Here is a 22,111-nt window from a genome sequence, read left to right on the forward strand (position 1 = left end):
TCTACGTGACTTTACCGAAAGAACCTAGAAGATGAATCCCTGCAGTCACGAAAGCTTTAAATCTTAAATCCTAACCATAAACGCTGCAGTGCTAATCCTATCCCCCTACAATCGTGAACCCCCTAAACATGAACTAACCCTAAACCATTACTCAACACCGTAAACCCATAACCACGAAACCACTAACAGTTCGTAACCTCTCATGCTGGGTGCCGTTGGAATTCTACGTCAAAAGTGGAATCGCAAATCCGTCTGTGCGGCACTGCTGAGTGTCGTATCGTTGTGCGTGCTGAGATTCCTCTCACTCGGTTGTGGGTCGTCTCTGCTGTGTGAAGGCTTTGGTGGCACCCCGATTCCAAAAGAGCCTGCCCATCTCATGGAAGTTGTAGGAGGGAAATAGAGCTGAAATTTGGCTCGTAAAACAATTCTATTATGGACGCATGTAAACTAAACTATTTTCATTACACCAGGTAAAGGGGGCTCCTTACCTGGTAAACATCGCCATTGGGGGAGACAAAGTTTTGACCGTGCGTGGTGCTGGCCACCCACCACCTCGTGTGCCGTGCCGGCCTACATGGGTGCCGCTACTCGCTAACAGCACTTGCCCCCTACAGTCTGTTACAGGCTACACGGGGGATCTTTGTCTTTGTGGAGGGTGCATGCGGGTTGCGTTAGTACGTGCGAATCGGTGTGTGCGTGCGCACGTTCGCGCGCGATGAAAACCGGTGCGCGTGAGCTTCAGGCCACGTGCTCGCGGACACACCACGTGCTCGCCCACGGGTCACGTGCTCGCCCACGGGTCACGTGCTCGCCCACGGGTCACGTGCTCGCCCACGGGTCACGTGCTCGCCCACGGGTCACGTGCTCGCCCACGGGTCACGTGCTCGCCCACGGGTCACGTGCTCTCAGACGGGTCACGTGCTCCCCCCCCCGCCGTGAGTTTCTGTGGATGTCAACGGCCGTCTCACGCTCGCGACGTTCGACCCCTTTCGGCCACACGTGGCACCGAAACTTTACCTCCTTCCCTCCCTCTCTCTCTCTCCATCCCCACACCTTCCATCTCCACCTATCGCTTCACTCGCTGCCCCCCTGCTGGTCTTCCTCTCACCCTGCCATCTCTTCCTCCCACGCCTTTGTCATGCCTCTCTCTCCCCCTCGTCTCACCCCACCCGCCCATCCGTCTCCCCCCCTATCTCCCTCCCGTCTCCCTCCCTACTATTGCCATCATCTCCTCCCCCATTGCCCCTCCCTCCCTACCCACCCGTCGCCTTTATCTGCTCCCTCCCTTCCTCTTTTGGGGGTTGCGTTCCAAAACACAATGGGAGGGAGGCCCTCGGTTTGGGTAGGAAGGGGGCCCATGCTGGAAGCTCCTCAAGCCGGCCCACTGAATGCACCAGCACTTTATTATCAGCATCATCATCAAGGCCCCCCCCTCCTCCCCCAATTATGCACTCCCAGAAGGCCGTGTGGCTGATGGAATGTGTAAAACAAACAACAAAAATGGAGGGGGTCTGGTCTTGTCGGCTCATTTGTGGGTGCCCACGGTGGCTAGGAGATGTTAACGACCTCGTCTGGTGTACAGGAAGTCGTGGGTTCGATACAGACACTGACGCCTGCTGCTGTATATTTGGAGTCTGCGTGTCTCTCATCATCATCACGGTGGCTAGGAGATGTTGACTACCTCGTCTGGTGTGCAAAGAGGTAGTGGGTTCGATCCAGACCCTGACGCCTGCTGCTGTATATTTGGAGTTTGCGTGTCTCTCATCATCATCACGGTGGCTAGGAGATGTTAACTACCTCGCCTGGTGTGCAAAGAGGTAGTGGGTTCGATCCAGACCCTGACGCCTGCTGCTGTGTATTTGGAGTTTGCGTGTCTCTCATCATCATCACGGTGGCTAGGAGATGTTAACTACCTCGCCTGGTGTGCAAAGAGGTAGTGGGTTCGATCCAGACCCTGACGCCTGCTGCTGTGTATTTGGAGTGTGCGTGTCTCTCATCATCATCACGGTGGCTAGGAGATGTTAACTACCTCGCCTGGTGTACAGGAGGTCGTGGGTTCGATCCAGACCCTGACGCCTGCTGCTGTACATTTGGAGTTTGCGCGTCTCTCTGTTTCTCTCTCCCCGTGGTCGCGTGGGTTTGTCTCCGGGTCCTCTGGTTTCTCCCTTCACGTTTAGAATCGACATCACCACCCGTTTAGAATATTTGGATGCTCCCATAAATTTCCACACGACGACGATGATGATAATGAGCCCAATTCGTCGAGATATCAATTTGCGAGCGATGGTCAGGGTAGCTTCTGGTAAAATAACGTTTACATTTTTTTTTCGATTTAAAGCTTTCGTGACTGCAGGGATTCATCTTCTTGGTTCTTAATTTTTTTTTAATTAATTTCTACCCAAAAATCGGTCGCCGTTTATCACATCACGGCAACCGACCGATCGTACCAGGCCGGAGTCGTTACGGTTGTTAAGTGTAAAGAAGCAATTGTAATGCGGCCAGTTACGTTTTTAAAAACCCTGGGTTTGTACTTTTCTGTGTGTGGGGTGGGTTATGGGGAGGGGTGGTTGTTACCACAAACTTTCTGGGCCACGTTTTTTTTTGCCAAAACCTGGAGACATTTTTGTGGCCATCTTTTGTTTTTCTACTTGCACGGCCCTCACACCCCCCCCGCCCCCCATATCGTGTCCAGATCTGGTGGAACCTGTTTTTAAAGATTGGGAATTCTTTGATGGTGGCTATGGCGTGGCGAGCGGTGGCGTTGCGGTTAGCGCGCTCCGCTACGAACCCCCGGCCACCCGGGTTCGATTCCCGCTCACGGCCAACACCGACGACGATTATCTCAACCGGTCCTGGGCCTCCCCTAGATCGACTCGGCCTCAAATGAATATGCCTGGTGCGGCGTGCAGCAAACATCGTCGCCGGGGAGACAAAGGCGGTCGGGTGCGGTGCTGTTGGCTACATTGCCATGTTACAGGGCGACACGTGGGGGGGGGGGGGGGCAACGGAGGGGATCTTTGTGTGTTGGAGGTAGCGACCCATCATCACCCCCATCGCCTCCACTCCTACCTGGCCGAGCGGCTCAAACCGCCTTGAACCGAACACCCTCCCCCCCCTATTGACGTGGCCGACGATCCGAACACAGCCCTGCTCCTGCAGATCCTCCTGCTGCTCCTGCTTCTGTTATCCTCCTCCTGCTTCTGTTATCCTCCTGCTGCTACGATCCTAGCTTCTGCAACAAACCTCGTGCGGTGATCCTGCCAATGCGGTTCCACGGTGGGGGGGAGGGGGGGAGGTGTAGGAGGGGGGACCTCCAGCCCAAAGACCTGGGACCCACCCCCGTTGTTCGCCCAGGAAGCCCCTGAGTCTCACAGTGACGACCATTTTGGGGGGGGGGGGAGGTGCAATGACCGGGATGTAAATTCCAAATGACTAACACGGGATCGTTTAGCTTCGAGGGCTGTCTGCACCGGGGAGCGGTGGCGCAACGGTTAGCGCCATGCCACGAACCCGGCGACGCGAGGTTCGATTCCCGCTCACGGCCAACACCGGTGACGATTATCTGAACCGGCCCTGGGCCTCCCCTAGGTCGACTCGGCCTCAAATGAGTACCTGGTGAGGTGTGTAGTAAACATCGCCACTGGGGAGACAAAGGCGGCCGGGCGTGGTTGCTGGCCACCCACCCCCTCATGTGCCGTTGCGGCCTTCATAGGTGCTCGCTAACAGCACTTGCCCCTACAGTCTGTTAAGGCTATACAGGGGATCTTTGTCTTTATCTTTGTGTGCGTGCATGTGTGTGTGTGCGTGCCTGTAATCGGCGCACTTTTTTAATGGACCGGACCCATAGTGCGGAGCCGGGGGGGGGGCCGCGTGCGCGATAACAAACGTCGCTGGGACGTCGCTGGGACGTCGCTGGGATGTCGCGCGACTGTGCCGGTCCGTTCCGTCACAGTGGCGGGCAGGAAGGGCTTTTTAACATCCAGCATTTGTTCTTGCCAAAAGCCTGGAACGCATGGTACGTAAACATTACCACGGATTGAGGAGGAGGAGGGAGGATGGAGAGAGCGGTGGGAGGAAGGAGGAGGAGGGAGGAATAGTGCTGCACTGTACTTGATTTTAAGTCTAAAAGCAGCTTTAAAGCGAATGGAATTTTTCGTTTTTTTTTTGAGTAACAGCGGTGACTTTTTCTCTCGGGCAACTTTGTCGACGTTTCTTTCGCGTCCTCTTGCAAGCCGCGACTGCTTCGCCGTCGGCATCGCAACACCGTGCGTTGTACTGCACTTCTGCGCTTCATCCAGCAGTGGGTAGACCCCGGCCGTCAATGGCTGTATCGGTCCTGGGAGCGCACGGTCTCCACATCCGGCATATTGGGAGGAGGGCAGGCGCGTAAAGCGTCAGAAAGACTCCTCGTGTCCACGCGAAGCGTGGGGAGCGATTGTGGAAGGCAGTACAACAAAGTAGGTGACTGACCTTGGTACATGTACCACACACGTGCGGTACAAATACCAACGCGTACCCACACAGGCCCCAACAACGCGTGCCCACACCGACCCCACCACCACCCCAGCATGGGAAGCTCGCTGCAAGCAGTGGGGGTGACCTCGCGTAGCATCTGACCCTGCCACGGCAGGTGACCATCAATGTTTCCACGGAGGGAAAATAAGAAAGGAATATAGGTTCGCTCAAATGTGACTGTGGCATACCGCAGAGTGGGACACAACGTGAACTCGTGTTCACTGCAAGTCGACGGGTCTCTGTGCGAGTCTATGGGTTTCAGTGTGAGTCTATGGGTCTCAGTGTGAGTCTGGCTCCCAGTGTGAGTCTGGCTCCCAGTGCGAGTCTGTGGGTCTCTGTGTGAGTTTGTAGGTCTCTGTGTGAGTCTGTGGGTCTCTGTGCGAGTCTGTGGGTCTCTGTGTGAGTTTGTAGGTCTCTGTGTGAGTCTGTGGGTCTCTGTGTGAGTCTGTGGGTCTCTGTGTGAGTCTGTGGGTCTCTGTGAGTCTACGGGTCTCGGTGCAAGTCTGTGGGTCTCTTATGTGAGTCGGTGGGTCTCCGCGTGAGTCTGTGAGTCTCTGTGCGAGTCTGCAGGTCTCTTATGTGAGTCTGTGGGTCTCTGTGCGAGTCTGTGGGTCTCTGTGCGAGTCTGTGGGTCTCCGCGTCAGTCTGTGGGTCTCCGCGCCAGTCTCCGCATGTTCGTTGGAACTTTCCCACTACGAAGCCAACCGCGCCAAACGAATTCACGACCCCAGGCACCGATGTCCAGCATATCGTCACAAGGCGAAGACGCCGTTTGTCAATCCACTTCTGGACGGGGGCCTCCCTCGCTCACCCTTTCGGGGATCATTCGACCGCACTTCACCGAAATGGGTCAACGCGGGTTGATTTGAAGACCGCCGCCCTCTTTCTGCCCGCGGCGTGTGGCACCGGTGGGTCGTTCCCACGTGCAACGCCGCCGTGAGGCAGCGTGGACGACGAAAAGCGGCAGCGGTGCACGGCTTCGGTCATTCCTTGCCTTTTGTTTTAAATGCCAGAACGCGTGGAGGAAGGAAGTGAACAATGTGGTATATTGTACGCGCCGCCGCAACCTTCACCGTTATGGGGTCTGGACAATCGCCCGGGCTTTCTGACACCAGAAGACATACGTGTATGTGTGTGTATGTGTGTGGGGAGCGGTGGTGTAGCGGTTAGCGCGCTGCGCTATGAACCCGGCGACACGGGTTCGATTCCCGCTCACGGCCAATACCAGTGACGATTATCTGAACCGGTCCCGGGCCTCCCCTAGGTCGACTCGGCCTCAAATGAGTACCTGGTGCGGTGTGTAAACATCGCCACTGGGGAGACAAAGGCGGCCGGGCGTGGTGCTGGCCACCCACCCCCTGGTGTGCCGTTCCGGCCTTCATAGGTGCTCGCTAACAGCCCTTGCCCCTTACAGTCTGTTAAGGCTATACGGGGGATCTTTATCTTTGTGTGCAGTAGAAGCCGTCTTAACAGGCACCACTGTTAACGACTAATCGCCTAATAACGGGGCTTCAGAGAGCTTGGTGTGTAGTATAGTGTATAGTAGTGCAGTGCCTCCATAGAGCCCAGTGTGATTGCTTACCGACCATTCCCCCGTTAACCACGTTTCTTATAAAATTGTGTTTATTACGTTGTTAGTGTCTTTGTGTTATCCGTTGTTTTAATATTATAAGTAGGTTTTGTTTTGGGTGAAAAAGGTGGGGGGGTAGCGTTTGATGCCATCGGAACAAATTGAGCCTTGAAACGTGCATTTCGTAGACTCGCTTAACGAACAAATCGCTTAACGACCGGTTTCGTCGGAACCAATTACCGTGGTTAAGAGAAGAGGGCCTTCTCCTGTGCACCGCGCTGAAACGGCAACGCTGCGTTGCTCTTCATTGCTGCCCGCCACTCCGCTTGCTTTACCCCGGGAGAGTTTCGCCGAGACTTTTTAGCGGGGATGACCGCCTGCCAGCAGCTGCGAATCTCGTCACCGGTGTTGGTGGCCGTGAGCGGGAATCGAACTCGGGCCGCCGGGTTCGTAGGACCCCCACACGCACGCAGCGAACCTCGCGAAAACTCGGCTAGGCGAGGACGTATGGCGCGAATGGCAAACCCCACTCAAACTGTTTTCGTAAAAAATTCATAATATAGGTTTTTGGGTCAGATCGCGTTATTTATAAATGTGTCGTAACCCTCCACCACCCGACACGGCCAAACAGTAAAAAGTGTGTCACGTTTTCAAAGGACAAATTAATTGACTTCTTTAGCCCACCGGTGTGTTGAAGAGAGAATCAACAGCATTTTAAAATTTGAGTAGTACGACGTTTCGCTGATGATTACAATCAGCTTCATCGGGCAAGAATGGTGAAGCTCTCCTGTTGCTTCCGGTCTTAAATAGAGCAGCAGCATCAGGGTGACGTCATCATTTAATTCAATTCAATCTGGTGCAGTGATTCGAGGCAAGGAGGAGGGGGGAGGGTATTGTAATTATATAGATTGGTAATCATTCAATTGTTACTCATTGGTATTTACACTGAGATCTCTTTTACCAGTGGCAAAATATAGTAGAAGGTTTTTAACCTTTTAAACTGGTACATAAAGGAATCAGTTTTGTACCAGTTTAAAAGGGTAAAAACCTACTGCTCATTGGTATTTGTTTCGTAAAAATTATTCGTCGTCGTCGCCGCCATCAAGCGGCGTGACCAAGGGGACGCTAGCCGACCTCTGTGACCCCAAGCGCCCCCCCCTCTCCCGATGCTGCGACATGTCACGTATCCGTACATCACTCCGAGTCTGGCCTCTGGCTACGCGAGCCATAGTGTCGTCGCTACCCCCCCACCACCACCAACCGCCCGGCTGCAATAAAGACGCACGCGCTCACACGCTCCTCCTCTGTGTCCGCCTCTAGCCAGCAGGCAGGCCAGCCGACACTCGGCTTTGTTGAAAGGGCCCCACCAGCGAATCTGCGCAGCCTTTCCATCTGTTGCGTTAACCCTTAGGAGAGGCAATGGTGGGGGGGGGGTGGAGGGCGAGGGAATTTAAATGTAATTATTTTTCTCGTGTGTGCGCGTGTGCGCGTGTGCGCGTTTGTGGGAAGCGGTGGGTTAGTGGTCATATGGCGGTGACATGGCGGCCGTGACGTAACGATAGCAGGGCGGTTCGCGTTTCGAGATTTTTGCGGCCGCCCTGGTTAATACCGCCGTTTGCCTCCACGTGCTCGGAGCTCCTTCGGGTAACTCGGAGGTTTCCCGCTCGGCACGTGGAGCGAAGCGTCGGTCACCGTGCCAAACGACGCGGCGATGGGAGAGAATCGGGTTGAGAGTTGGAGGGAGGGAGGGAGTCATTGGGGGGAGAGAGACCCAGAGGGACGAGGAAAGACCGAGCAAGGAGACAGACGAGGAGGGAGAGACACAGAAAGCACATGGAGACCCGAGGTCACGTGGAGAGAGTTGGAGGAGTGGAGGACAAGGAGAGGCAGAGACACGGGGGGGGGAGGGGGGGAGACAGCGACACGGGGGGGGGAGAGGCAGAGACACGGGGGGGGGGGGCAGAGACACGATGGTAGACCAGGAGACACGCACGCGCAGCATAGAGACACCATGGAAAGCGCGGAGACAGACAAAGCGACCAGACAGAGACATTAGAGCCAAGCGGGAGGGGGAGAGACACGCACACGCACAGAGCTGATTGCTATGCACACCTGCCCTGTGCCCTAAGCAGCCTTTGTGCAGCGCGGGAGGGGAGAGGGAGGGGAGCGAGCCAGGCCTTTGTCCACGCTCCCCTGCACCCCCACCCACCCGGCCTCCCTTTCACGGCCGAATGGAAATGCCTGCACATTTGCCATGGACGACACCCCCCACCACCCCCATTCAAAAGGCGAAATACGGCCTCCTCTAGGCTTCTGGCCATGGGCCCTCCTCTGTCCATAGGGTGGCGAGGGGGTGGGGAATGGGGGGGGGGGTCGGAGGTCGGGACACCCTCTCCCCCTTCGCCCCCCACAATCGGAGAGCTGAACAGGAGCGAGAAGTTTGGGTCGCCGCGCGTTCCAACTTGGAAACCACGAGGGGCAGTGGCGACGCGTGGGCGCGCGAGCCAGAGGTCGCAACCGGGTACCCGATACCCGTACCCTACCCGATACCCGGCTACCCGTACCCGGCCGGGTATGGGTGTGGGTAGCCGTTTGCGACCCTGGTGCGACCGGGTACGGGTAGACCGTGAGTCACCGGTGAGTAACCGTTTGTCACTCATTTCGGGTAGGGTACGGGTAGCGTACGGGTACCCGTAACCCGGCCGGGTACGGGTACCCATTTGCGACCCTGGTGCGGCCAGGTACGGGTACGGGTAAGGAATCAAAACCCGTTTGCGACCTCTGGCGCGAGCCCACGAGGTTTGCGGAACGTGGCGGTGACGAAATTCCCGTTCACCCGTTAGACGCCAACCTCTGTCTTTTAGTTTTTTGTTTGCAAAGTTTCAGTTTGTCGCCGCGGTCGTTTGGACCTGCTGAGTGAACGAATGACAAAAGCGGTCGTTGTTGCCGAAGCCGCGGTGTCGGCCCACGTTGTTGAGATGCCCCTTGCGGTGCATCGCTTGACACCTACCCCCCCCCCCCCATCTCTTGACGTTCCATCTCACGGGGTCATCCGTGTCATATAATTTGGTTTAAAAAAAAAATGTATATGTTTAACACGTAGGCTTTTGCGACCAATGTCATCCATAATAGAGGGGTTTTTTCGGGGGGTTCGATCGTTCAACCAAAATCAAGACCTCTTATGAATAATTACATGTCGGAGCGGATAAAAGGAAATGATCCAGATAGTGGTGAGTCTAACAGAAACACCGAATGTATCTGTATCAACTAGACTAAACTAAAAACGTGTTTTTATTGTTATCAGGTAAAGCCCACTGAGCTATGTAGCTCTTTTTCCGAAGAGACTAGGCCACAAGTGATAGCTAAACGAAGTGGGCTCATCGTCATCGTCACGTGGAAATTTAGCAGCCAAACGCTTGTCGTTGTTTCTGAATGTGGAGGGAAAAAATCCGAGAACCCGGAGAATAATCCACGGGGAGAGAGAGAGACACGCAAACTCCAAATGTACAGCAGCAGGCGTTAGGGTCGGGATCGAACCCATGACCTCCTGTATACCAGGCGAGGCAGTTAACATCTCCTAGCCACCGTGATGATGATGAGAGAGAGACACGCAAACTCCAAATGTACAGCAGCAGGCGTCAGGGTCGGGATCGAACCCACGACCTCCTATATACCAGGCGAGGCAGTTAACGTCTCCTAGCCACCGCGCCTCCCCTATGCAATTGTCATCGGCCAAGTAACGGTGAACTCGTCGATCGTAATCTCTATTTATCCTGGAGGAATCCGATAATAGGATCATCGTTCGCTCGGATAATAGGATCATCCGTTCCTTCACATGGCCCCCACACCAACTCGGACATGGGGAATTCCACCGCACGTACGTACATACGACGTTGCCTTGATAGTACATTTCTGTGGTCGGGCTGCAAATTTAACGGGGGGGAGAAAAAAACCGCGAACCAATATTGACCAATGGAGCGTGCACAAAAGAAAGCCCGTGGCATTTTTGCACCTGACGGCGGTCTGACGCCCCTGGGTTCAAATCCGGGTTGCAGTCGCCCAACCGCAGTGTGAAAAGAGACCCAATGGGACTCGGAGACCCATGGAGATCCATGGAGACCCACGAAGACACATGGAGACACATGGAGATGCATGGTGATCCATGGAGACACATGGAGATGCATGGTGATCCATGGAGACACATGGAGACACATGGAGACCCATGGAGACCCATGGAGATCCCATGGAGACCAATGGAGACCCATGGAGACCCCCGAGACTCGCATGGACTTGGTGTTGCGGTTGATACAAGTTCTTGAGCGTAGAGAATCGATGGTTTCGGCTCAATGAGCAATGGCTGCACGGACAAAAACGTGGTCTGTGACCGAATTTCGTGCAAAGACCAGAGAATCCGGCCCTGAGAATTAACCGATTTAAAATGTTGGTTTCAGTCCCACGGGAAATCCGGGTTTGGGTGACAGCCGGGGCGTTGCTAAACCCTCCACACCTGTTGCCTCGCAGCAAGAATGGCCTGGGTTCGACTCACGACTCGGGGCGGCGCATTGCTTGTGTGGATTTTGTAAGTTTTCCCCACCCCCACCCCCCTAAGTTTTGACTTAACTTTCGTGACTGCAGGAATTCATATTCTTGGTTCTTTCGGTAAAGTCACGTAGATAGAAAATAAAATAAAAAATAATAGATAATTAAATCAAATTAAATAAAAAATAATGAATAAAAAATGATAAAAGCAAAAACCCACGGCGTTTCGATCGCAGCACAAGCGGCCTTCATCCTCATGCTGCGTGGATCTCCTCTGAATTCTCCGCTTTCCTCTCTTAGCCGAAGAAGACGAGGAAGGAAAAAAACAACGCAGCGCACAAATGCTAACCTGCTTTATTGCCCCAAATCATTCCACCCGGAGGCGAGCGGCATGGAGGGGAGAGTGAAGGGGTTCGGTGGCGTATTGTCCGCTTGGTTTTATTTTTTTTAAATGTTCGGTCCCGCGCTCGGTTTATGAGTCCCTTTTGCCGTGACGTTCCTCCGACGGGTTCTGGGCGATAACCACCCGGGGCCGGTCGCGTATCAAGCCGCAGCTCCGTTTGCTTTCTCGCCGCCGTGTTTGCCGAGTTTTCTATTTTGCCGTACCCCCCCCGCCTCCCCGCCTCTTGACGGCAAAGCCGTTATCGCCGCGGGCCTCTCCCGGTCCAAGGGTCCCGCGCCAGATTTTGAGCCGAGGTCGCGTTTTTTTGGCGCGCGGCTGGCGATTTAAAAAAAAATAGCCGTGGGAACAAAACAATGAAGGTTCGATTTTGTTTTTCACTACTTCATTTGCACGAGAGGATGACCGATCGCACACGACGTGAATGTTCACCCCGCCGTCGCTGCGGTCCGCAGTACCCCGATGGCTGAACGCCGTTTGTGTTCCCTTTTAAGACGACTCCCTTCTGTAGAATTGCATTAGCGCAGTTGGCTACGTGCAGTGCGAAAGAAGTTCTACACGTGCGTGCGTACGTACACGCGCGTGCGTACTGAGAGACAGAGAGAGACAAAGAGAGACAGACGGAGAGACTGAGAGACCGAGAGAGAGAGAGAGAGACAGACAGAGACAGACAGAGAGACACACAGAGAGACGCACAGAGAGACACAGAGACACACAGAGAGACACACAGAGAGAGAGAGCGAGATGGAGAGACACAGAGGAGCTGAGCATTTGAACATACACACACAGAGAGGAGCTGAGAATTCGAACTTACACACACACAGCATGTGAAATTACACACACACACACAGCATGTGAACTTACACACACACACACAGCATGTGAACTTACACACACACAGAGCATGTGAACTTACACACACAGAGAGCGAGAGAGCGCGCGGGCAAATTAGCGCGGCAGCCCCCTGGGTGGATCTGAGAAGTGAGCTGTTAAGACAAAATATCTGGAATGCTTTTTGGGTTGCTCAACCTCGTGGGACTCCGCTTAGAAGAATAATAACAGTAATTATTACCGTTACCGTAGCTTCCATCGTACGATCTCAAGGCGCCTTGCATCGGTGACAATGGCGCGGTGGGTGGGTGGGTGGGTGGCAGAGGTCGCAACCGGGTACCCGATACCCGTACCCTACCCGATACCCGGCCAGGTACGGGTACGGGTACCCGTTTGCGACCCTGGTGCGGCCGGGTACGGGTACGGGTAGGCCGTGAGTCACTGGTGAGTCACCGTTTGTCACTCATTTCGGGTAGGGTACGGGTAGGGAACGGCTACCCGTACCCGGCTGGGTACGGGTACCCATTTGCGACCCTGGTGCGGCCGGGTACGGGTAAGGAATAAAAACCCGTTTGCGACCTCTGATCGGTGGTAGAGGGCCATTGGTAAGAAGTGGGCGAGTTTTTAAGAGGGGAAATGCTCCCTCGGAGAGAGCCGACATTTATTTGAGGCGGGGGGCTCGGAGCGTCTCCACCGAACCGGACTTCCTGTCACAGCCTCCGGCAGGAGACAGAGAGGCCCCTCGAGATACATGGAGACACACAGAGACACGTAGAGATAGATCGAGACACACAGATACCAATAGAGATACATAGACACACACAGAGACGCATAGAGTCACATAGAGACTCGTCGAGATAAGTAGATAACCAATAGAGATACAGAGGCCCCTCGAGATACAAAGACACATAGTTACCAATAGAGATACATAGAGACCCATAGAGATACAGAGAGACCCCTCAAGATACATAGAGACCCATAGAAATACACAGAGACGCATAGCGACGCACAGCGGCGCACAGAGACACGCAGAGACGCGCAGAGACGCGCAGAGACGCGCAGAGACGCGCAGAGACGCGCAGAGACGCGCAGAGACGCGCAGAGACGCGCAGAGACGCGCAGAGACGCGCAGAGACGCGCAGAGACACACAGAGACACACAGAGACACACAGAGACACACAGAGACACACAGAGACACACAGAGACACACAGAGACACACAGAGACACACAGAGACACACAGAGACACACAGAGACACACAGACCACAGTGAGAAAACCCAAACTCAACAGGCATCTCCAGGGTCCGCGATCGAACCCTCTCGACCTCCCGCTGGCGACGATCGCACCGCCGATGACGACGTTGCCGCCGTGTCTCCCGCCCCCACCCCCCTCAGGTGCCGCTCTGGCTACGTGGGCGAGCGTTGCCAGCACGAGGACCCGTGCCGCAGCTCGCCGTGCCTCAGCGGCGGCTCGTGCCGCCCCGTGCTGATGTCGCGCGCCGTCTCCTACCTGTGCACGTGCCCGCTGGGCTTCGCGGGGCCCCGCTGCGCCTCGCCCGTCGAGAGCGCTTGCTCCGGCTCGCCCTGCCTCAACGGCGGGCGCTGCCAGCTGCTCACGCTCGCCACCTTCGACTGCCAGTGCCCCGTCGGCTGGGCCGGTGAGTGGCGGCGGTGCCGACGACGACGTTGGCGGCGGCGACGGTGATGGTGATGGTGACGGTGGTGACGATGATGGTGACGGTGGTGACGGTGACGGTGATGGTGGTGGTGACGGTGATGGTGGTGACGGTGATGGTGACGGTGGTGACGGTGATGGGTGACGGTGACATGGGTGGCGGTGACGGTGGTGACGGTGACGGCGGCGGTGACGTTGGCGGCGCCGACGGTGGACCATGACACTGGCCGCTTTAAATGTCCACGCGACGACGACGACCCACTTGGTTGAGCCATCGTCTGTAATGGCCAGGGTCGCTTCTGAAACTCCGTAGCAGCTCTGTGTCGGGCCTTGTTACCTGGTTGAAAATAACTTTTAATTTTGTAACTCAGCTGATAGATTTTTCACCTTTTTGCCGCTCGCAGGGGAGCTGTGTCAGCGGCCCGAGCCGTGTGCGTCCGCCCCCTGCGCCCACGGCGGATCGTGCACGGCGCTGGCGTCCCAGTACCGCTGCTCGTGCGCGCCCGGCTACCGCGGCGCCGACTGCCGCGCCGACGTCGACGAGTGCTCCGGGCCCGGCAAGCCGTGCCGCAACGGCGGGACCTGCGTCAACACCATCGGTGAACGCCGCACCGTCGGTGGTGGGGGGGGGTGGTGGGGGAGGGAGGGAGGGAGGGAGGGGGAGAGGGAGGGAGGGAGGGATGGAGGGAGGGAGGGAGGGATGGAGGGAGGGAGGGAGGGATGGAGGGAGGGAGGGAGGGGTGGAGGGAGAGGGAGGGGGTGAGGGAGGGAGGGGGGAGGGGGGGAGGGAGGGAGAGATGCAGATGCAGAGGGAGAGGGAGGGAGGGATGGAGAGGGAGGGATGGAGAGGGAGGGATGGAGAGGGAGGGAGGGATGGAGAGGGAGGGAGGGATGCAGAGGGAGGGAGGGATGGAGAGGGAGGGAGGGATGGAGAGGGAGGGAGGGATGGAGAGGGAGGGAGGGATGGAGAGGGAGGGATGGAGGGAGGGAGAGGGAGGGGGGAGGGAGGGAGGTAGGGAGGGAGATAGGGAGGGATTGAGAGAGAGGGGGAGAGGGAGGGAGGTAGGGAGGGAGAGGGAGGGAGGGATGGGGAGAGATGGAGGGAGGGAGAGGGAGGAAGGAAGGGAGGGAGGGATGGGGAGGGAGGGATGGGGAGGGAGGGAGGGAGAGATCAACCAGGGCAGCCGCTGGATTCCAACCGCCACTGCTGGTCCGCGTCACCGCCCCGTGATTAACCTCCTCTCTCTCTCTCTCCCGTACGCTTGCGCCCCCCTCCACCTCCCCGCCAGGCTCCTACGTGTGCCAGTGCCGCGCGGGCTACGGGGGGCGCGCCTGTGACAGCGCCCACGTGCCCTGCTCGCCCTCGCCGTGCCTCAACGGGGGCACCTGCCGACAGCCCACGGACGAGACCTACGACTGCACCTGCCTGCCAGGCGAGTGCACGAGCGGTCGATGGATGTGAAGGCCGCTCCCCGAGGATTCGAGATGGGAATCTTGAATCCCTGAACCGTAACTCAACGCCACAAACCCATAACCCTCCCTAGCAACTAACACCTTCTTCTTGGTTCTTTCGGTAAAGTCACGTAGAAGGGAAATAATAGAATAATACAAATAAAACATAATAAAATACAATTCTCACGATGTTTCGGCCACAACGCAAGCAGCCGTCCTCAGGTGAAGAACAGGTCTGTCGGAAAGACAGCGTCTGAATGGCTTTCCGACAGACCTGTTCTTCACCTGAGGACGGCTGCTTGCGTTGTGGCCGAAACGTCGTGACTTTAACGAAAGAACCAAGAAGATTAATCCCTGCAGTCACGAAAGCTTTAAATCGAAATATTATATTATAATATTATTGTATTATATTATTATATAATTCTATTTCATTCTTTTATTATATTACTTTATTTTATTATATTGTTATATTATTTTATAATGTTTTATTTTATTTATTTTATTATTTCCCTTCTACGTGACTTTACCGAAAGAACCAAGAAGATGAATCCCTGCAGTCACGAAAGCTTTAAATCGAAAACAAACACCGCGGCCATAACTCGTGACCTGTCGTGCTGGGTGCCGTTGGAGCTGTTACCGTCAAAGCGTCGCGACGGATAACTCTACTTCAAAAGGGGAATCCTGAATCCGTCTGTGCGGCGCTCTTGAAGTGTCGTCTCGTTATGTGCTCTGCTGGCTTGGGAGGCATCTCGAATCCAAAGGAGCTTTGCCCATCTCGTGGAAGTTGTAGACGGGCTAGAGAGCTGAAGATTGGCACGTTATCAATTCCGTCATAGACGTATGTCAACGAAACTATTGTTTATTTTAAGGCCCACTACTGAGCTTCACCTAGGGGAGGCCCAGGCCTGGTTCGGTTAATCGTCACTTGGTGTTGGTAGGCCGCAAGCGGGAATCGTACTCGGCTACGCCGCGTTTCGTCGCGCGGCGTGGCGCTACCGGCTGTGCCACCGCTCCCCGCCACACACCGATAGCCGCCGTTCGCCAACGAAGTGAGGGTGACGTCAACCACATTCATACACGCTCACACTCCACACTCTCACGCAGCAGCAATAACAACAACAACACGTTAACCGTCGGTGCGGTACAATGAGCCGTTGATAAAGTCCGATGGTAACGGCGGCAGCTTTTTAAGCGCACTTTGTTTTGTTACTTACAGCGCACGGCACAAACGTGAATGGAGTTGTGGGCTGTTTTTTTTTCTGGTTAAAGGATGTTGAATGGCGCGGCCATTTTGTCATATCCTTCCGCCCCGCTTGGCACAAAGTGGCATTATCAGGGGCGTGAAATTTTCCGGCTGGAGAAAGAGGGGGCCGGCGCGCGCATTGTAATTTTAGCCCCGTTTGCTTTCCGCCAACATTTCCTGCGATTGTTGTGGGGTTGATGATGATGATGATTTGATTTTTTTTTTCTCCGTTTGTTAAAACACCCCAGCGGCGTCTCCGACCGTAGTTCCACAGTGCCCGGGCGCTCGCTGGCACGTGCTCCTCCCGTGTACATGGCGGCGTGACGCTTTGGGGGGGGGCAGGGGGGATTTGTACTCTTAGGTTTTTTTGGAAAAGTCACGTACGTAAAAAATAAAATTAAAATTAATAAAAGTAATACATAGAAATAATAAAATAATGAATCGCAATGTTTCGGAGGCAACACAAGTCTCCGTCATCAGGTGGGACCGTCACAGCTAGATTTACTGTATCGAGTGAGGCAAACATTCCAAGATACAAGTTCTTAAATACAAGTTAAGGGGGGGGGGGAGGAGGGAGGGAGGGGCTTATCTGAATGTGGTAGCCAATGAATGGAACTTATTGGGAGGGGGGGGGCGGGGCTAAAAGAGTGAATGTGGAACTGTTGGTGCACCTGTTGGTGCACATGCTAGAAGAGAACGAAAATGCCCATGTTGTTGTTTTACCCAGTGTTGGCTGACAATCAAATAGAAAAAGGAGAGTACTGTTCAACGCTGGGGAAGTTAACACTCGGACCAAGCGCGTGCATGCGGTTGTTGTGTAACACGGTCGTCGCGCATTTTGAGAGTTGTTCTACCATTGATAATTGGTTTTTTACCCTTCTATCTGGCAACAAAACTGACACTTTTTTTTACAAGGAGTCATGTTTGCATTGACCACAATACCTGCAGCCATGTAGGCACATGTTAATTGGCCCGATAACACGTTGACAATATATGGAGAGGGCAACAGAGCTTGGGAAATTGTTGGCGTCAGCTCGCCCACGTGGCGGCTGCTGCTGCTGCCATCTCGATTGTGTCTGTGGTTCCTCCTCCTGGTGCCTCTTGAGTCGTCCCCGATCTCAGTTCTCTCTCCCCCAGTCGCCCTCTCTCTACGAGTCGTCCTCTCTCTCTCCGAGTCATCCTCTCTCTCTCCGAGTCGTCCTCTCACTGTTCCGAGTCGTCCTCTGTTTCTCAGTTCTCTCTCTCCCAGTCGCCCTCTCTCTACGAGTCATCCTCTCTCTCTCTACGAGTCATCCTCTCTCTCTCCGAGTCGTCCTCTCGCTGTCCTGAGTCGTCCCCTCTCCCTGTCCGCGCAGGCTTCCTGGGCCTGCACTGCGACGTCAACGTGGACGACTGCCAATCCAACAACTGCCAGAACGGCGCCACCTGCGTCGATGGCGTCAACACCTACAACTGTCACTGCCCCGAGGAGTGGACCGGTGAGTGTGGTGCCGGGCGGTTCCTGTAGCCGCTCCTCTTACCTGCTGCACTTGCCTGATGATTGCTACACAGGCATCACCGCCCCTCCACCCGCCACCAATGTCACCAACGAACCTTGGGCAATGCCATGAATTAAGTATCGTCACGATTCATTCCGGTGCGCGGTAGCCCCCTCTAGTGGCCATTGTCGCCGCACGTGCCAGTTTACGTGCGGACGGTACGTGCCTTGGGTGTGATGATGACGACAACGACGATGATGATATTTAGTTTCGGAGCGATTTTGACACCGCATGTCAGCTCGTCTCATTTGAAAGGGGCCACCCCCCCCCCCCCCCCAACAGTGGCAACTGTTGCGTCGTCAGAAGGGGGACCCAACGGGCACCTGGCCCCAACAAATGGGCATCGGTCTGCCGCCAGTAGGCAGGAGCGATGTTCGCTGCTGTGTAATCCCAATGGAGTGTAAGACGTAGTAGGTCTCGGAGACATTCGCGACCAACATTGTCCACGATCGAGGTTTCAAAAATATATATATTTATGTTTGAGATGGCGTAAATATAAAGTTGCATCGTTGAAATCGCCACCCACCCACCCATCACCACTAGACGCGGCCAATTAGTAAAGGTTGCGTCGCGTGAATCAAAACATGGCCAATTCGTTACCGTTTGAGCCACACGCCGGTTGCGTGTCGGAGAGCGTCGACCCGTGACGTTTACCGATCCGAGTGCCGTGCGACGTTTCGCTGGCAATCGCAACCGGCCTCGTCGGGCAAACCTCACCAATCAGCTGCGTCGGGTGGTGGCGGGGTCGAAAGACGCGCTCTGGTATCAACGCGAACTGACCCCCCCGCAAAAAAAAGAACCCCCTTGTCATCCCCCCCCTCAATGGAGGAATTTAGCGGTGTGATTTCTTTTCATGTTTGGGTTGGACCCTGTGACACCCGGCACAGGAACCTTGTCCACTCGAATTTAGTTTTTAGAAAACATTTTTATCATATTTTTTTCACGGTTTTTCACACCACACTGATTGGGCACACCACACCGGTTAGTACACACACACCGGTTGGTTACACACCAAAGGTTCTAGATTTGAGGCTTTCGTGACTGCAAGGATTCATACTCTTTGTTTTTTTTTCGGTAAAGTCACGTAGGTAAAACAATCAATAAAATAAAATAAATGAAAACAACTCCATTAAATCACGGCTACAGTTCTTTTGCTGTGCCTTTTCACACCTGATGAAGGGAGGCTTGTGTTGCCTCCGAAACGTCGTGATTTAATTTAGTTTTCATTTCTTTTCTTAATTGTTTTCCCTACGTGACAAAGTGTACACACACACCGGTCGGGTACACATTGACGACGACAACAATACTGATGACGATGCTCCTTGCGACGTCTTTGCTAACAACGGCGGCGGTGACGGCGGCGGCGGCGGCGCAGGCCAGTACTGCACGGAAGACGTGGACGAGTGCCACCTGCAGCCCAACGCGTGCCTCAACGGGGGCACGTGCCACAACACGCACGGTGGCTACAACTGCGTGTGCGTCAACGGCTGGAGCGGCGATGACTGCAGCGAGAACATCGATGACTGCGCCAACGCCGCGTGCTACAACGGCGCCACGTGCCACGACCGCGTCGCAAACTTCTTCTGCGAGTGTCCCATCGGCAAGACCGGTGGGTGGGGGGTGGGGGGTGGGGGGGGAGGGGTGGGGGAGGGGGAGGGGGGAGGGGTGGGAGAACGGTGCTCTCGAGTCGATGGTCACCCGCGACTCGTACAGAGACCCACACAGACTCCTATAGAGACCCACACAGACTTGTACAGAAATCTAGAATCGTACAGAGACCCACACAGACTCTTACAGAGACCCACATACTCCTACAGAGACCCATAGACTCCTACAGAGACCCGTAGGCTCCTACAGAGACCCATAGACTCCTACAGAGACCCATAGACTCCTACAGAGACCCATAGACTCCTACAGAGACCCGTAGGCTCCTACAGAGACCCGTAGGCTCCTACAGAGACCTGTAGGCTCCTACAGAGAGCCGTCGAGGGGTGGGAGAACGGCGTTCTCGAGTCGATGGTCACCAGCGACTCGCGCAGAGACCCACACAGACTGCTATAGAGACCCACAGATACTAGTATAGAGACTCCCGCAGGCTCCTACAGAGACCCATAGACTCCTACAGAGACTCGTAGGCTCCTACAGAGACCCATAGACTCCTACAGAGACCCGCAGACTCCTACAGAGACCCACAGAGACTCGTATGGAGACCCACCGAGACTCGTTTAGACGGAGTTGCGATGAAGCTGGGTTCTCCGCTGGGGTTCTTTGCCCGCTCACCGATGACCGCACTCGCCTCCGGTGGAGGTGGAAATTCCACATTGGCATGGCAGGCGCCGGTCATTCCAACCGGGCGGTGCTTACTTACGGAGTGTCGCCCCTATTGTTGGTGCTCACCATCTGTGTGTGTCCATCCGTGTGTCACGTCCGTGTGTCACATCGTCCGTGTGTCACGTCTCTCTGTGTGTCCGTCCATCCGTGTGTCATGTCCGTGTGTCACGTCCGTCCGTGTGTCACGTCTCTCTCTGTGTCACATCGTCCGTGTGTCACGTCTCTCTGTGTGTCCGTCCATCCGTGTGTCATGTCCGTGTGTCACGTCCGTCCGTGTGTCACGTCTCTCTCTGTGTCACATCGTCCGTGTGTCACGTCTCTGTGTGTCCGTCCATCCGTGTGTCATGTCCGTGTGTCATGTCCGTGTGTCACGTCCGTCCGTGTGTCACGTCTCTCTCTGTGTCACATCTCTCCGTTTGTCACGTCTCTCTGTGTGTCCGTCCGTCCGTGTGTCACGTCGTCCGTGTGTCACATCGTCCATGTGTCACATCGTCCGTGTGTCACGTCGTCCGTGTGTCACGTCGTCCGTGTGTCACATCGTCCGTGTGTCACATCGTCCGTGTGTCACATTGTCCGTGTGTCACATCGTCCGTGTGTCACGTCTCTCTGTGTGTCACATCGTCCGTGTGTCACGTCGTCCGTGTGTCACGTCGTCCGTGTGTCACATCGTCCGTGTGTCACGTCGTCCGTGTGTCACATCGTCCGTGTGTCACGTCGTCCGTGTGTCACATCGTCCGTGTGTCACGTCGTCCGTGTGTCACGTCGTCCGTGTGTCACGTCGTCCGTGTGTCACGTCGTCCGTGTGTCACATCGTCCGTGTGTCACGTCGTCCGTGTGTCACGTCGTCCGTGTGTCACGTCGTCCGTGTGTCACATCGTCCGTGTGTCACGTCTCTCTGTGTGTCACGTCTCTCTGTGTGTCCGTCCATCCGTGTGTCATGTCCGTGTGTCATGTCCGTGTGTCACGTCACGTCCGTGTGTCACGTCACGTCCGTGTGTCACGTCACGTCCGTGTGTCACATCGTCCGCACGGTGCCACCCTCTCGCCCTCTCCTCCCCCACCCCAACCAGGCCTCTTGTGCCACTTGGACGACGCATGCGTGAGCAACCCGTGCCACGAGGGGGCTCTGTGCGACACCAACCCCATCACGGGCAAGGCCATCTGCACGTGTCCGCCCGGCTTCTCCGGCGGGGCCTGCAAGCAGGACATAGACGAATGCTCCATCGGTACGGCGAGGGCAGGGGGCGGCCCTGGGCGGCCCTGGGCGGCCCTGGGCGGTCCGTCGTCGCGACGCGGCCGCGGTCGATGCTCTCCTGGGAAGCGTCGCGTAGAGGGAAAGCGCGTTGAGCCAGGAATTGGGAGCTTCGTGTTGAGTCTGTGGGCAGTGTTGAGTCTGTGGGTAGTGTTGAGTCTGTGGGTAGTGTTGAGTCTGTGGGTTAGTGTTGAGTCTATGGGCAGTGTTAGTCTATGGGCTGTGCTGAGTCTACGGGGTAGTGTTGAGTCTATGGGCAGTGTTGAGTCTATGGGCAGTGTTGAGTCTATGGGCAGTGTTGAGTCTATGGGCAGTGCTGAGTCTATGGGCAGTGCTGAGTCTACGGGGGTAGTGTTGAGTCTATGGGCAGTATGTAAGTAAGTTGAACTTCTGTTGCACCGTACGTAGCCAGCCGCGCTAATCGGAGGTGCAGGGGGAAGGACGACAAACTCAACACTGCAGGCAGTTCTGAAGAAATGATTTCGTCAATTTAGACGACGATGATTTAAACGTGCACACACAGCTCCCAGTGGCTTTCTAATATCGGAAGGAAGAGCGTTCCAGACGGCCGCGGAAGCACGTCTGGACGCGTCGCGCGATGAGGTGTAAGCAATGCCGTGGTTCGGGAAAGGGATATTTGACGGAGACGTTGCTGAATTATTTTGATTGTCGGGAGTCGTCAACGGTTACTCGAGACCCGTTCATCAGATAAACACGAGGGGGCACGGTTTGTGGGAATGTGCCGCTGGACGGGAGGTGCCCGGC

General features: G+C 55.4%; 1 protein-coding gene across 2 annotated transcripts in view; it reads left to right on the top strand.

The window, feature by feature from the left end:
• Positions 1-22,111, top strand: part of LOC144951163 (neurogenic locus notch homolog protein 1-like) — a 110,363-nt gene that overhangs the window by 41,227 nt on the left and 47,025 nt on the right. For both annotated transcript variants that reach the window (XM_078881294.1, XM_078881295.1), the window contains exons 3-8: positions 13,251-13,513; positions 13,935-14,129; positions 14,820-14,963; positions 17,581-17,703; positions 19,139-19,372; positions 21,165-21,320. In XM_078881294.1, coding sequence (XP_078737420.1) covers positions 13,251-13,513; positions 13,935-14,129; positions 14,820-14,963; positions 17,581-17,703; positions 19,139-19,372; positions 21,165-21,320 — 1,115 coding nt within the window. The remainder of the gene's footprint in view (positions 1-13,250; positions 13,514-13,934; positions 14,130-14,819; positions 14,964-17,580; positions 17,704-19,138; positions 19,373-21,164; positions 21,321-22,111) is intronic.

This window comes from Lampetra fluviatilis, chromosome 61, assembly GCF_964198595.1.
Source record: "Lampetra fluviatilis chromosome 61, kcLamFluv1.1, whole genome shotgun sequence".
Taxonomy (NCBI): Eukaryota; Metazoa; Chordata; class Hyperoartia; order Petromyzontiformes; family Petromyzontidae; genus Lampetra; species Lampetra fluviatilis.